At 36.7% G+C, this 12,955-nt stretch overlaps 2 protein-coding genes across 2 annotated transcripts; both read right to left on the bottom strand.

Annotated features, from left to right (window-relative positions):
• Positions 1-348: 348 nt before the first annotated feature.
• LOC104210649 (nucleolar protein 16) lies at positions 349-2,478 on the bottom strand. The gene is made up of 3 exons (XM_009759599.2): positions 2,071-2,478; positions 768-889; positions 349-682 (listed from the first exon to the last, which is right to left on the bottom strand). Exons 1-3 carry the CDS (start codon positions 2,408-2,410, stop codon positions 551-553), a joined length of 594 nt encoding a protein of 197 aa, XP_009757901.1. The 5' UTR covers positions 2,411-2,478; the 3' UTR covers positions 349-550.
• A 716-nt stretch (positions 2,479-3,194) lies between these two features.
• LOC104210647 (ABC transporter C family member 14-like) lies at positions 3,195-12,199 on the bottom strand. Its single transcript, XM_009759598.2, has 12 exons — positions 12,066-12,199; positions 9,295-11,444; positions 8,344-8,664; positions 7,841-7,927; positions 7,077-7,697; positions 6,743-6,907; positions 5,924-6,218; positions 5,055-5,269; positions 4,578-4,883; positions 4,308-4,371; positions 3,953-4,192; positions 3,195-3,514 (listed from the first exon to the last, which is right to left on the bottom strand). The coding sequence occupies exons 2-12, from the start codon at positions 11,422-11,424 to the stop codon at positions 3,414-3,416; spliced, it is 4,545 nt and encodes a 1,514-aa protein (XP_009757900.1). The 5' UTR covers positions 11,425-11,444; positions 12,066-12,199; the 3' UTR covers positions 3,195-3,413.
• Between the last annotated feature and the right edge of the window lie 756 nt (positions 12,200-12,955).

Genomic DNA, 12,955 nt, shown 5'->3' with positions numbered 1-12,955 from the left:
CGTGGTAAGTGAAATTTGTTACCCTAAATTTAATTTGTTGAATAATTGCAAACATATTAATATCAAATTTGATAGTTCATGACATTTGACTTCTAATAATATTATATCTGATGGTCTTTTTTCTACTTTTATTTTCAAGCAACGAACAAAAGTATAGTTTAGAATTGAAAAATATCATAACGTTCTGAACTTCTGATTTAATTTGTCTCTTCTAATTTCTTTTCTTTTTGCTTCAATTTGGAAAAGCACTTTCATGAATTACGATTACAAGTTTGGCTGACAGCATGTGATACAACTTTAAAGAGTACCACAGAAGTTACCAAACGGCACAAAACCGAAATCGAAAACTGAAAAACCAAAACATACCGAACTTATCTCAATATGATATTGGTATAACATTTTTAAAACAAAAAAAAAACAAAAACAACCGAATCGAAATCTTTCTAAACCGTACAAAACCGACCAATACACACCCCTGCCAGATTATCCCCTGATTAACGAGTGACCCTACAAATTCCTGTATATAGCTAGTACCATATTGCCATGTAAATCATCCGAGATTGCCTTCAACTACCAACAGTAATGGATTTTTATTCTGGCACATGTGATATCTTTTGCAGAGTTTCTCTAATGTTGCTACAGAGTGCTGCATCTTATTGAGTTTTGTGTCCATGAACATGCTCTGCAGGGGTAAAAACCAGTTTCCAGTGAGAAGTAAACAACATAGCTAACGCATGTTAAATGATTTTAAAGATCCCCATCATTACCTGAAAATCATCTCCATACTTCTCTACAAGTCTGCCAATATGAACTCGTTGTATGGAAGTGAGTGGTTGCAGCGGAGCAATTTTTCCATCCCTTCGCTTCTTCCCAAGTGCTGTCTTAAGATCTATCGTTCACAAGTATCACATGTTAACTGTAGGGGATATTGAATGACATGATAAACGAAAACACAATGATCAGAAACTCAAATAAAACTTAAATTGACTTTGCTGTTGTATGATACATAACAGGTAATGCTTTACCCACTACTATATTCAATTAAACTCTTCCTATTCATCAGGTCTCTATGCGGTAGGAAGAGTAAACAGAAAGAAATTATTTTAATTCAGCAAAAACAATTTGCTACTCATCTTAAACGAATATTATTTTCCATATGCAGAAAGATAGCTCAGCTGGCCTTTTTCACTATCCCTCTAGCAATCTCTCTTTCTCTCCCACTCTCTCTAATTGACATCACAGATAACTAAATAACACTAAGCATGAAATTCTAGCTTCCAATTATCATTTGAAACATTCTAGATATGATGCAAGGCTCCATTGCAGAAGGCTACAGAATGTTTTCCTCCAAAGAGAAAGAAAAAGAACCTAAAGGTATTTTTCTTTAGCAGAAGGCTAGCACTCCCCTTCATTATTATTATTTCTCTTTCTGGTGACGCAAATTATGCAATTGAAGGCAGAAAGTATAAAATGTATGCTTTACAAAATCCAATAGCCATCCATTATGGTAACTCAACTCAGACGCACTCCAACGAACTAAACAACCAAGCTAAAAAAAAATTCCCCAGTAACCAGACTCTACATCTTATCCGACCTCCTCATACGTCAATAAATAGTGTCGAACCTATGCATATAATATATCAAATTATGCCTAACATTATGACATTGCATCATCCCATCCTCAACTTAGATCAGCTCATACCTTAAATAATTACACAGTTTCTCCAAAACAACCAAAATAGCAACACCAACTAGTTCAGGATTAAAGCTTAATTATTGTTACACTCACATTAGGTCCTTGCTCTGTTATTTATGAGGAGTCGTTTAAGTCCAGTTCGAGGCTTGTATGGCATTGCAGGTTAAATGTGAAACTTAGAGCTTCTAGTTTTAGAAAATACTAAATTTGCCTCAAAACACTAATTCTTTAGTATTAACATGAATAGAGCAAAATGGATACTACATAGTATTTCTTTCGTCCACCCAACTAGTTCGAGATTGAGGCACAGTTAGATTAGTAAATAAATTCAGATAGTAACAGCAATTTAAAAGTACATTAAAGAGCAGACTGACCATCTTCCTCAACTTCACTGCCAGAATCGTCCAGAGCCTCAAATGCATCGGTGGCATCATTGGACGGAGGTGGCTGCTGCTGCGGCGGGACCTGAAGGGAGTCGGTTTCAATCATATGAGAAGTGCGGCAGCGGAGGCCAAGCATGTTAGGGTTTGAAACAACGCCGAACGCCTTGTAATTGTCGATAACGCTGCCTTTGTCATCCCAATGAGAGTTCACCAAAGATCGGAGCTTCGGCGGGAGAGTAAACGCCGGTTTGAATATATTAGGGTTCTTCTTTGGTAGACCGACTCGTACTTTTGGCTTTGATCTCTTGTACTTTCGCCGTGAACCACCCATCTCTGTCGAACAAGTGCGAAATAGAGGCTAGGGTTTAAGGTGAGACTCGGAATGCTTGATAAACCTTTCGCCCTTTTGGTTTTGGGAGAGAAAATGACAAATATGGTCCCTTATGTTGGAGTAGATTTAAAATAGCCCCTTAAATATACTTATGAATAATTTTAGTCCTTCATATTTTACAAAAGAGGATATTTTGTCCCCATAAAATATTTTACAAACTTTGATTGTTGATTTAATGAGATGTGAAAAATAATTTAACCTAAAATACCAAGAAAACTCCAAAAATTTACAAGGCCAATAAGTGTACTGCACATTAGAAATAGATTAAAATAGCAAAAACTTCGCCACAAAGTTATACGCAAATACTACGCCTTCAAATGTGAGTTCCCATTAAATCCTCTTTTTATAGTTCTCATTAAATCTAATTACCAGAATTTATTTATATTTTACGAAGACAAAAAATGCTCAACGAATCGTGTGAGATTTGAAATCAAGATCAATCATCAATATATAGCAACAACCTAACAAATGTAAAAAAAAAAAAAAAAAAAAAAAAAAAAGTATAACTTCTTCAATTTTAGTTAGTTATATACAAACCAAAGTGAGGAACAGTAAGATTGATGAGAGCGTTTCATCTCGTGAGGATGAAAACAAGATCATTGATAGATATGCACCCCATTAAGTTTAATTTAGCAGTAGGTAGAAAACCACACAAGGCAGATAAATTCGGGGAGAGGTAAAGAAGAGGAGAAATCAGTCTATATAACAATGTACAGATTACATCTATAACAGAATAATCATTGTATTTGATTAATAGATTCATCAATTACAATTGCTAATCCCAATGTTGTTACATTTCCGAAAATCTACTGGACAGACTAAGGAGGAGATGACACTATTTGGAAATCTATGTAACATTTGGATAGGTATTTTTCCTGTTTCACCTACTATCGTCCAAGATACCAAACTACAGCAAAAACCAAGTAAAGCCTGATTAGTGTGGTTAGAGCTCAGACAATCGGTTGGCATATTCTTGAACTAAAGCCCCAAAAAGTGAAGGCCTTTCCAGCAAACGAGATGGTTTGTCAAACTCTTTTGCTATTCCTGCACGAATAAGAAATGCTGGGGTTAAAGAAAGGAGTTTAACTTCTTCACACTGACTGTGACAAAAAAAACCTTACACTATTAAAAGATAAGTACGTGTAACTACTCATAATAAGTGGAATTAGACGAATGTGAATATTCTTTTACTCTGTCAGCTTATATTTAAGTTAAATCCGAGAAAAAAAGGGAAGAGAGAACAAATGTATACAAACAAGGGATCAGATAGTATAGTATAAGCTTCTAGTTTGATGCATGAAACTCACAAAATCCAAACCAAATATGCCAATAACTTAATGCATTTACTACTACTTGGCTAACATAGGTAATATCTTCATAAAAGTACTGACTACGCTTGGTTTGAATTGTCATCACATAAAGATAAATAATCATTTACCAGATTCAAAATAAGGTACAAAGTAAAAGGAGAGTAATGGGTACCTGCATCTATAACAAGAACTCTATCACAGTCCATGACTGTTGGTATTCTGTGGGCAATGCTGATTATTGTACAGGCCGCGAAGTCCTCGCGGATGATTTTCTGAATCACAGCATCTGTCTGTGAATCAACAGAGGCAGTTGCCTCATCCATAAATAAAAGTCTGCTACTTTTTAGCATCACTCTTCCCAAGCAAAGAAGCTGCCTCTGCCCAACACTCCAGTTATCTCCATTATCAACAACTATGATTTACCAATGACAGTATTCAGTTATCAGTATATATATTGCCAAGCATAAAAAGTTGATTGTATAAATCAGAAAAGAGCCACAGGGATGCAGTAGAGGAGGAAAAGGTACCTGGTGAGTCAAGTTTTTCGGGTTTGGAAGACACCACATCTTTGAGTTGGCAGCGTTCGAGGCTCTGCAATGTATAAGATTTCAGGTTAGAGAAATTCCTGGGAGATAGCAAAACAATGTCTGGAATATTTGCTTTTTTTCTCATTAACAAATAGTATGTTGCTCTTACAAATTATAATCCAAAGAAGTCTCAGCAGTCTAGACATGTTTGGCTAATTTTACGTTATATTTTGAGGTTCTTAAGCTATTTTTGTCAGCAAGTTAAATTACCTTCCAAATTTCATCATCTGAATATTGTCCAATGGGGTCAATGTTGCTTCTCACAGTTCCTTCAAAAAGGACTGGCTCTTGGGGAATGATCCCGAAGCGAGATCTAAGATCATGAAGCCCAAGCCTGGATATATCAACGTCATCAATGATTATGCTTCCAGCTGCAGGCTCCACCAAACGAAAGAAAACTTGAATTAATGTTGATTTTCCACCCCCTGTGCGACCAACAACACCTATCTTCTCTCCCCCTCTAATGCTGAGAGTAACTCCTTTAAGCACTAGAGGAGTGTTCGGACGATATCTAACCTGTTGACCAGTGGAACAAACAATATAGAGATTCAACGTAACATATTTGAAATTAAAGAATCTGTAGGCTTGTTAATACAGCTAATCTCTTCCTTACTATGAACATTCTATAGTTTTCCTTTTATGCAAATGCTAGCGAATAGCAATCACAGAATTAGTTAGAATTATTACCTGCACGTTTTCAAGCTCAACATTGCCATGGCTTGGCCAACTTGGAGGTGGGAGAAAATCCGTTTTTCTCCACTCTGCTTCTGAAGGTATTTCTGAGAACTGTTTTAATCTTTCGACAGAAACCATTTTATTTTCCACAAAGCAACTCACAAAGATGGACCAGAACAGGACACTATTAAGAGACAAACCATATGATAGTGACAAGCCAACATTTTCTGTAGGAAAAAAAAATATTAGTTACCTTCTGCTCCAGATTAGAACACACATATAAAAAGGAAAGCTGAAAGAATATTACTCTTGGTTGATAACTTTGTAGTGCCAATGAATGCACGACTAAATGCTTGTCTGTTTGTATGGAATATTTTCATCACTAGGATTGAGAAAATAATATGACCACCATATTCAATCTCGCTATAGAATTATTTGAAGGCACAACACTTGGATTTGATCTACTATTTCATTCAACAACTCTGGCTTCTCTTAATGTATATATGCGTTACTTCACACGAGAAGGAAAATTCTCTAGATATAGTTGTTCAAGACAAGTGATGCCCATAGATGGGGTAATAGTTACCTTATATTTAAAGGTGAGGTGAAGCAGGTATATTTAACTTTTGCTCACAAAAGCTGATTCTCAATTAGGATAGAACACATAAAAATGAAATTATAGAAGGTCGAAGCCAAGATTTTTACTTGAAACAAGAAGATAGAAAGCAAATTTTTAATAGAAAGACATAAATGCTCAACGGATATTCTCTTTCCTCATACTCATTTCATTTTTTAGTAGAGGAGGTAGATCTAAAGTACAGAAGGATTATCAAATACTAGAATTCATAATCCCCATAAATGAACATTGGACGGTGTTATACCTGGCTTGATGATGCTGCTAGGTAAGACAATCATGAACATTGCAGAAACACAAAGAAGTAAGCTTCCCATCAATTCCAGTCGGAAGCCCAACCATTCATTGGATCCATTGTTGTGGAAATCCATTCGCAAATTGGAATTCACTCGGTTTACATTCTCGTTACAAAACATCTCCTGCTTCCTAAAGCAACGTATAGTCATAACACCTGAGATGCTTTCAGAGAAATGATGAATAACAGGTGCTTTTGTAATTGAGTCAAGCCGAGTCAATTCACGAGATGTTGCAAGATAATATCCCTGTAAACCAGAAATGAATTACCTGTTATTTCAATTGTAGTCTACATAATAATCAGTCCTTATCTTTTTCGTAGCTCCCAAATAACACATGTCATATCTATGTGCTCCAATTGCATTACTTTAACACATTATATCTATCTGCCCTGAACTTTTTCTTTTCTGTTTAACTTTTCAAGCATTCAGGGCTCCTTGCAGAAGAATGCTAATCTCCTAGTTCAAACAATATAAGTGAATGAGCTTAGTATCTAGTCATCAACTAACAACAAGCCTTCCCCAAATCTTGATTGATCGGAGTTGCAGATAATCAAAAAATAGGAGACACTGAGATATGCAGTTAACCACATTTTAAGTGAAAATTTTAGCTGGACAGAACGAATAAAGAAGTTGCCTTTTAATATACATAACTGTCAGCCAAAATGCTCAGAAGAGACTAATTGCCTCTAAACAAAAGTTAAGAAAAGGAGTCAGATTTGAGTTCAGACAAGAAAAGAAGAAAGGACGGCTGTTATAAACAGTGCTCGTACCCGGTACCAGAAATTAAGCCAACCCAGAGGAATCAAAAGTAGTACGGTAGGCCAAGAATATTGGCATGTGATGATGATGATGCTGAGCAGTGTGATAAACATGGCCAAAGTGAGATTCATAAAAAACGGGAGGAAGACATCAATGTTGGTCTGATCATTAGATGCCTGCAGAAAAAAGACAAAACATCTCAACATCAGTGAATGAACTTCTATTCAAAAATCTAACATGTCATACACATTAAAACATGCAATGGATATTTTTCATTACTTGATCATCTATGCAGCAAAGTTTGAATTTACATGCAAAAGGAAAAACTTGTCCTCAGAAATTTACCCGACTCAGAATTCTTCCGGAAGGTGTTGTGTCAAAAAATGACATAGGAGCATGCAGTATGCTGTAGAGAATCTGTCCGAAAAATATTTGGGCAGTCTTGAGCCCCATGATTGTCACAAAATACATCCTGATCACTATCAGCAAAGAAGAAACAACTGCAATAACACCATATATCTCAATAAACAGAGAAGGATTGAAGGACATGGCACGGTCTGCTGAAGTTTCATATGCCAGCCAATAGTCACTTGCCATTAGAGAACTTTGCCACAAGAACGAAAACAAGACAACTAGCACTACGCCCCACCATCCAAAAGCTTCAGTAATATATAGCTTGTACACGCGCGGACTGACTTTTCCAGTTTCTCTTTCTTCTTCCTTTATAAGTTTAGAATCCCCCCTTTCAGATGTAGACTGTTGAGATTTATCCTCTCCGTTTTCTTCCTTAGATAATCTTCGAGAAGATTTTGATTCTTCAAGGGAAGCATTGCTCTCTTTGGTTGTTTCTACGTCAACAAGTTCTAAAGAGGTCTCATGTGCAGCTACTAACTCTTTAAAATCCATTCCAGCTTCTAATATCTCACTATATTTGCCAGATTGCACGATCATCCCATCTCGCATGACCTTCAAGAAATCAAAACACTCTGATAAAACATAAAGTTCAGGTTTTATAGAAACCAATACACATGTGAACCAATTTAACAACCAAGAAACACTACTCTTGCCGCTTGATTCCAAAGGGGTTGATAAAACACTCTGAAACTTACAAGGATCAGGTCAACATTATGCAAGAAGTCAACTTGGTGTGTGACAAGCAAAATGGTTTTATCTTTAAGAATTCCCCTCACACATTCCTGCAAAAAAGCATGAAACTTTCAGATGGACATTACAAAGAGAAAACAAGTATGAGCTTCGGAAATGAGATGGTTGAAATATAGAGACACCAAGGCAAAGATTTAAACTATTCAGGTAACTAAGACTAGTCAACTTCATCGAAAGTGATTGTACTAAGAAGAATTTTAATAAAGACAACAGATAACAAATGATGGATTAAGCCTTCCAAACTTAATAAAAGTCTTTTAGATTATACTTTTTGGAGTAAAAAGCTTGCCACTTTCACATCTTCCTACCGGGAAATGATATGTGTCTTCACTGGGGAAAGTAGTCATTCAAAATCCATGATTTTTCTCCGATAGGTCCATAATTTGCAGAATGTAATTTCTATCTTAAATTAAATCTTCAACGACACATGACATTGAGGACTTCTAACCATGAAGATTTCAGAGCCAGTGTGAGCATCAACTGCACTGAATACATCATCTAGCAGATAAATATCACAGTCCTGGTAAACAGCTCTTGCAAGCTGGATTCGCTGCTTCTGACCACCACTGAGATTGATGCCACGCTCTCCTATTTCAGTCTGGTCTCCAAACTCCATTATTTCCAAGTCCTTCTCCAAGCAGCAAACCCGGATCACTTCCTTGTATCTGTCTCTGTTCATTGGCATACCAAACAGGATATTTTCTTGTATCGTGCCATTCTGAATCCATGATGTTTGTGCAACATAGGCAGTTGAACCACAAACTGTGACCTGTTGGACAAGGGGTTGGTAAAAGTGAGTTAGCAGATAATTACTACATTTAAGGAACTATTAACCAATCAAAACATTCTGTATTTTTAAGAAGAAGGTGAACAAGTTGATTAAGTACGAAGCTCCCAAATAATTCCGGTGAGGCACCAGCTTGGACAAGCTGAGGACAACATGAACTAATTGGTCAGCTCAAGACTGACAAAGCACTTGATTTTGCTTGCATTTAGGACTATTAATCCAGAGTAATAGACAACCAAGCAGAAAATGTAAAATATGCTCTGGAAGTGGAAAGTAACTAATCAGCTAATGCAATATAATGGTGTTTCCATTACACGCCTGAAGTTCATTAGAAGCAAAGACTACTAAGGTTTGGAGCAAAAGGAGCGAAGCACATTAGTCTGACTCTGTTGACCAGTAAAACCTCTGATTCAGTGGAGGTCAAACAATACACCAATGAGAATGTAACAGGCCACCAATAAGGAAACAGAATAGTATTTCACAGGTAATTGCTTAATAGTCTACGTCAATTTTTTATAACACAGAAAAGATGTAGCAACAAGAATCAAAAGGTAATTGGCAGCCTGCATTAAGTTTGTATTAATCAAACAAACAGAAGGATGAGAGCCATACCCGACCCGACAACTTGTGCATCTCGCCAAGTACTGATGCGAGGAGGGAAGACTTTCCCGCCCCAACTGTCCCCACTACAGCTGCAAGCTCTCCTTTTCTAATCTCAAAGTTTATATTTTTCAATGCTTCTTCACTGTTTTCATCATCCCAGCAAAAAGCTCCATCTTTCACCTGCATAGCAATTGTACCCCCACAACCTTCTAGTCTTTCCACAGCTTTATCCACTAACTCCTTACTCATCATATATTTGTCCAATCTATCAAGAGATATCATTGCTTGTGAAAGTGAGATCATGGATTGAGGGAAAGCCCTGATCGGTTCTTGCAACATCTTGAAGAGAGATGTCGCGGTGAACACTGTTCCTGCGCCAAGCGGGATTCCCAACAAGATTGCACTTCCAAAAGTGAGCGTAGCAACTAGAAGAGGAGTGCTCCACAAGACAATGATATTACCAGCTATTGAGTACAAGAACTTGGACAACCATCCGTACTCGGACTCGCGGAAAGATTCAATTCTCTTGTTAAAATGTTCTTCCCATGCCTGGAACTTTATAACGCGCATATAATTAAGCATCTCATTTGTTGCCTTCATTCTGGAATCACGATTCTTCATGATGTTAAATTGAAACTTGTTGTTTCTTTTAGTCCCAAACACCACAAATACCATCACTGCTGCAAGTCCAGCTAGTGTTACAACAGTTGAAGCACCGAGGTAAGTATAAAGGATGGCTAAAGCCACAGAAACTTGCAATGGCATGAGCCAAATGGAATGTAGCTGTAGCATCATATCGGAAAGCTGCTGAGCATCTACGGCCATATAATTTACAATCTGTCCAACACCATGAGCCTGTCTAGCTGAGCATGACAACCTTAAGCCCTTCTTATACAAAGAAGTGACAAGTGTCGATCGAATAAGCATTCCAAGCTTTTGGGAGTTAAAATTGAACTGATGAGAGGTTAGAACTTCCACAAATTTGGCTATTAGGAGAGTTCCTATAAGGTAGTATCCTTCGTAAGGAGATGTCCTAATTCCTGCTGTGTAATCAACAAATCTTTGTATGAGTGTTGGCCCTACATACATAACACAGACCCTAATTACTGCAAGAATGGCAGTAAAAACAACTTCCTTCCAAAAGCAACGCAGCAATGTTGTTCTCACAGGATGCTTCGAGTTTTCTTCAGGTTTAGGCCAATTCCTTTCGAAAAGTTGAGACATTTTCTCTGCTCTATGCAGTGGGGAAAGTGAAGGAACTTCATCAATCTTGAGAGGTGACTTGTAACCTTTTTGCAGTAAAGGGTTCATCCAAATCCAAAAGGCTTTCGATATTAGAGAAGCTGAAGCAAAGCCACTCACACTGGATTTATCCATAAGGGGTTCATAACCATTGGTGTCATCACTTAAGTGAGATTCAGAATCACTAATTACAGCAACTCCGGTCGAACCTTTAATGGCAACAATGAAGAGAACAACAGAAATAGGAAATGAAACTAATGAACTTATATCATCCATTCTTAAATTAGGATCAATTTCCTTAAATGACACAAGCCTTGTGACTCCACAACCAAAGAACAAACTCATAACTACAAAGTTTGCAATCCAAAACACACGCAGGGATAGTGGATGGGAAACAGCGCCAAATCTTTTCTCATGAACTATTAGTATAGTGATCACCACATGTGTAATCGCTTGAAACAACCAATACAGCCCATCGATGACTTTCCAAGACGACTGGGAATTTCCCACAATAACCAAAATGCATAAAATTATAGAAGATAAGGCTAAAATAGCTGACAAAATCAGAGACAGCTTAAACCATAGATTGGTTTTAACAGAAGTCCTGTTGTGTGCAATAAGAGGCTTATCAATGCCAGAATTAGAGGGCTCATTGGACCTCAACTTTGAGTACAACTTTTGTACTGCAAACACAATGAAAGTAAGCAAAAGCAGCACATCAATGGAAGATAGAAGAGTCCTTTGTGGACATGGAGAGAGGAAGATGAATCTTAACCATTTAACCATTGCTGAATCCTCTGAAGATTGTAGTGTGGAGGCAGAACAAGAAACTGATGCTAACCAGGATTCTGTGGACATATTGTTCCTTATATCCGTGTTAAACCATAAAAGATTCATCCTTTATGTCTTTATATACCCTGAAAAAAGGTGAAATTTTAATTCAGCAAGAGAAGATAATTGTCACCCATATCAAAAGAGACAAAGGGTGGAAAAGAAACAAATAAAAATGAAATCACATGAAGATTATGAGTTGGAAAAGGAACTAAGGAAAGAGAATAAAAGAGAGAAAGGAGAAATCTACAGGAAACGGAAACATGTGAAAGCGGAAAAGAGAAAGAGAAAGAGACCTCTCAGAAGTAAATAAAAGGGCTGTTAGCTACAGGACCAAAACATTGTACAAATTACAATAAAAGTTCATCAACTTTCACAGTACAGCAAAAGTTCATGTAGGGAAAATATACAAAAAGGGAACTATAGCAACAGCTTAGAGCAATATAATAAAGGAGATGATGATTTTGAATGAAAGGACAGTTTTTTTTTTCTATCAAAAAGTTATTGAGTACCATTTAACAATGATAAATTCTAATCATAAATGCAAAAGATAAAAAAAAACCATCCCCATCGAAAGATTATCTCGATAAATAAAAGGAATGAACCTCAAAAAAGTGTCATGCAAAAAAGAAAAGGATTTGGTCTAGTGGCAAGAAGAAGCTTTTAAGCAAAGCTAAAAACTAGATTGAAAAATGAATGAAACTCACCACTACAGAAAGCCAAAGAGATAGAAATTCTTGAGAAAAATTCACATATCTCAGCTCAAGGATTTATTTGAAGAACAAGAAATCTATTTTGCAGTTTCCTTGCTGCTTCACTAACAGTAGTATAGAAGCAGTCCTTCTTCTGCTGGTATTTGGTTCTGTTTCCAAAGCAGCCTATTTCGTGCTAGCTTCTAATTTATCATTCCTAACAATGTCTAATATGTTTACTAGTCTTCGACAAAGACAATGTGTTTGCCAGCAATGATAGGATAAGAAATTCCGAGTCCAAAACTTTTTTGATTTTTTTTTTTTTTTGGACAAAAAACATTTTTGTACTGCTTAAAAAAAAAAGTTATATGAGTAAAATGCAATATTATACTGCAAACTATTTTAACGGAAATTAGTCCGTTAAAGTAAAATGCAGTACCATACTGCGTTTTACTTTATATTTTTTCTTTTTTGTAATTCGCAGTACTATACTGCGTTTTACTTTAAATTATTTTTTTTTTTTGTAATTCGCAATATAATACTGTGTTTTATACGAAAATCTGGGCCCAGCTATATTTTATTAAAGTTGTTCGCAGTACTATACTGCGTTTTACTTAAAACCTTGTATTTCTCCGTAGTTAAAACCTTGTATTTACTCACTTACCGTCATCTCACGACACTCTCTTATACTGTAGATTTTTATAGCCCTAATTAAGCGAGCTTTATCAGGGAAATACATGCCCTTTGTCAGAACAGCTGGTCTAGACTCATCCCACATCGCTGATCGAAATTCATCATCATCCCTTGTGAGGGCATCCACGTTCGGCATGCTTGGCAAATTATCAAGGTAGGGAATATTCCGCTCATGAAATGGCACGTGGGACTCGTACACTCTTGGTCTAGCG

Source organism: Nicotiana sylvestris, chromosome 9 (assembly GCF_000393655.2).
Source record: "Nicotiana sylvestris chromosome 9, ASM39365v2, whole genome shotgun sequence".
Taxonomy (NCBI): domain Eukaryota; kingdom Viridiplantae; phylum Streptophyta; class Magnoliopsida; order Solanales; family Solanaceae; genus Nicotiana; species Nicotiana sylvestris.
Note: the sequence above shows the minus strand (reverse complement) of the source record. Positions and strands in the feature narration are given on the sequence as shown.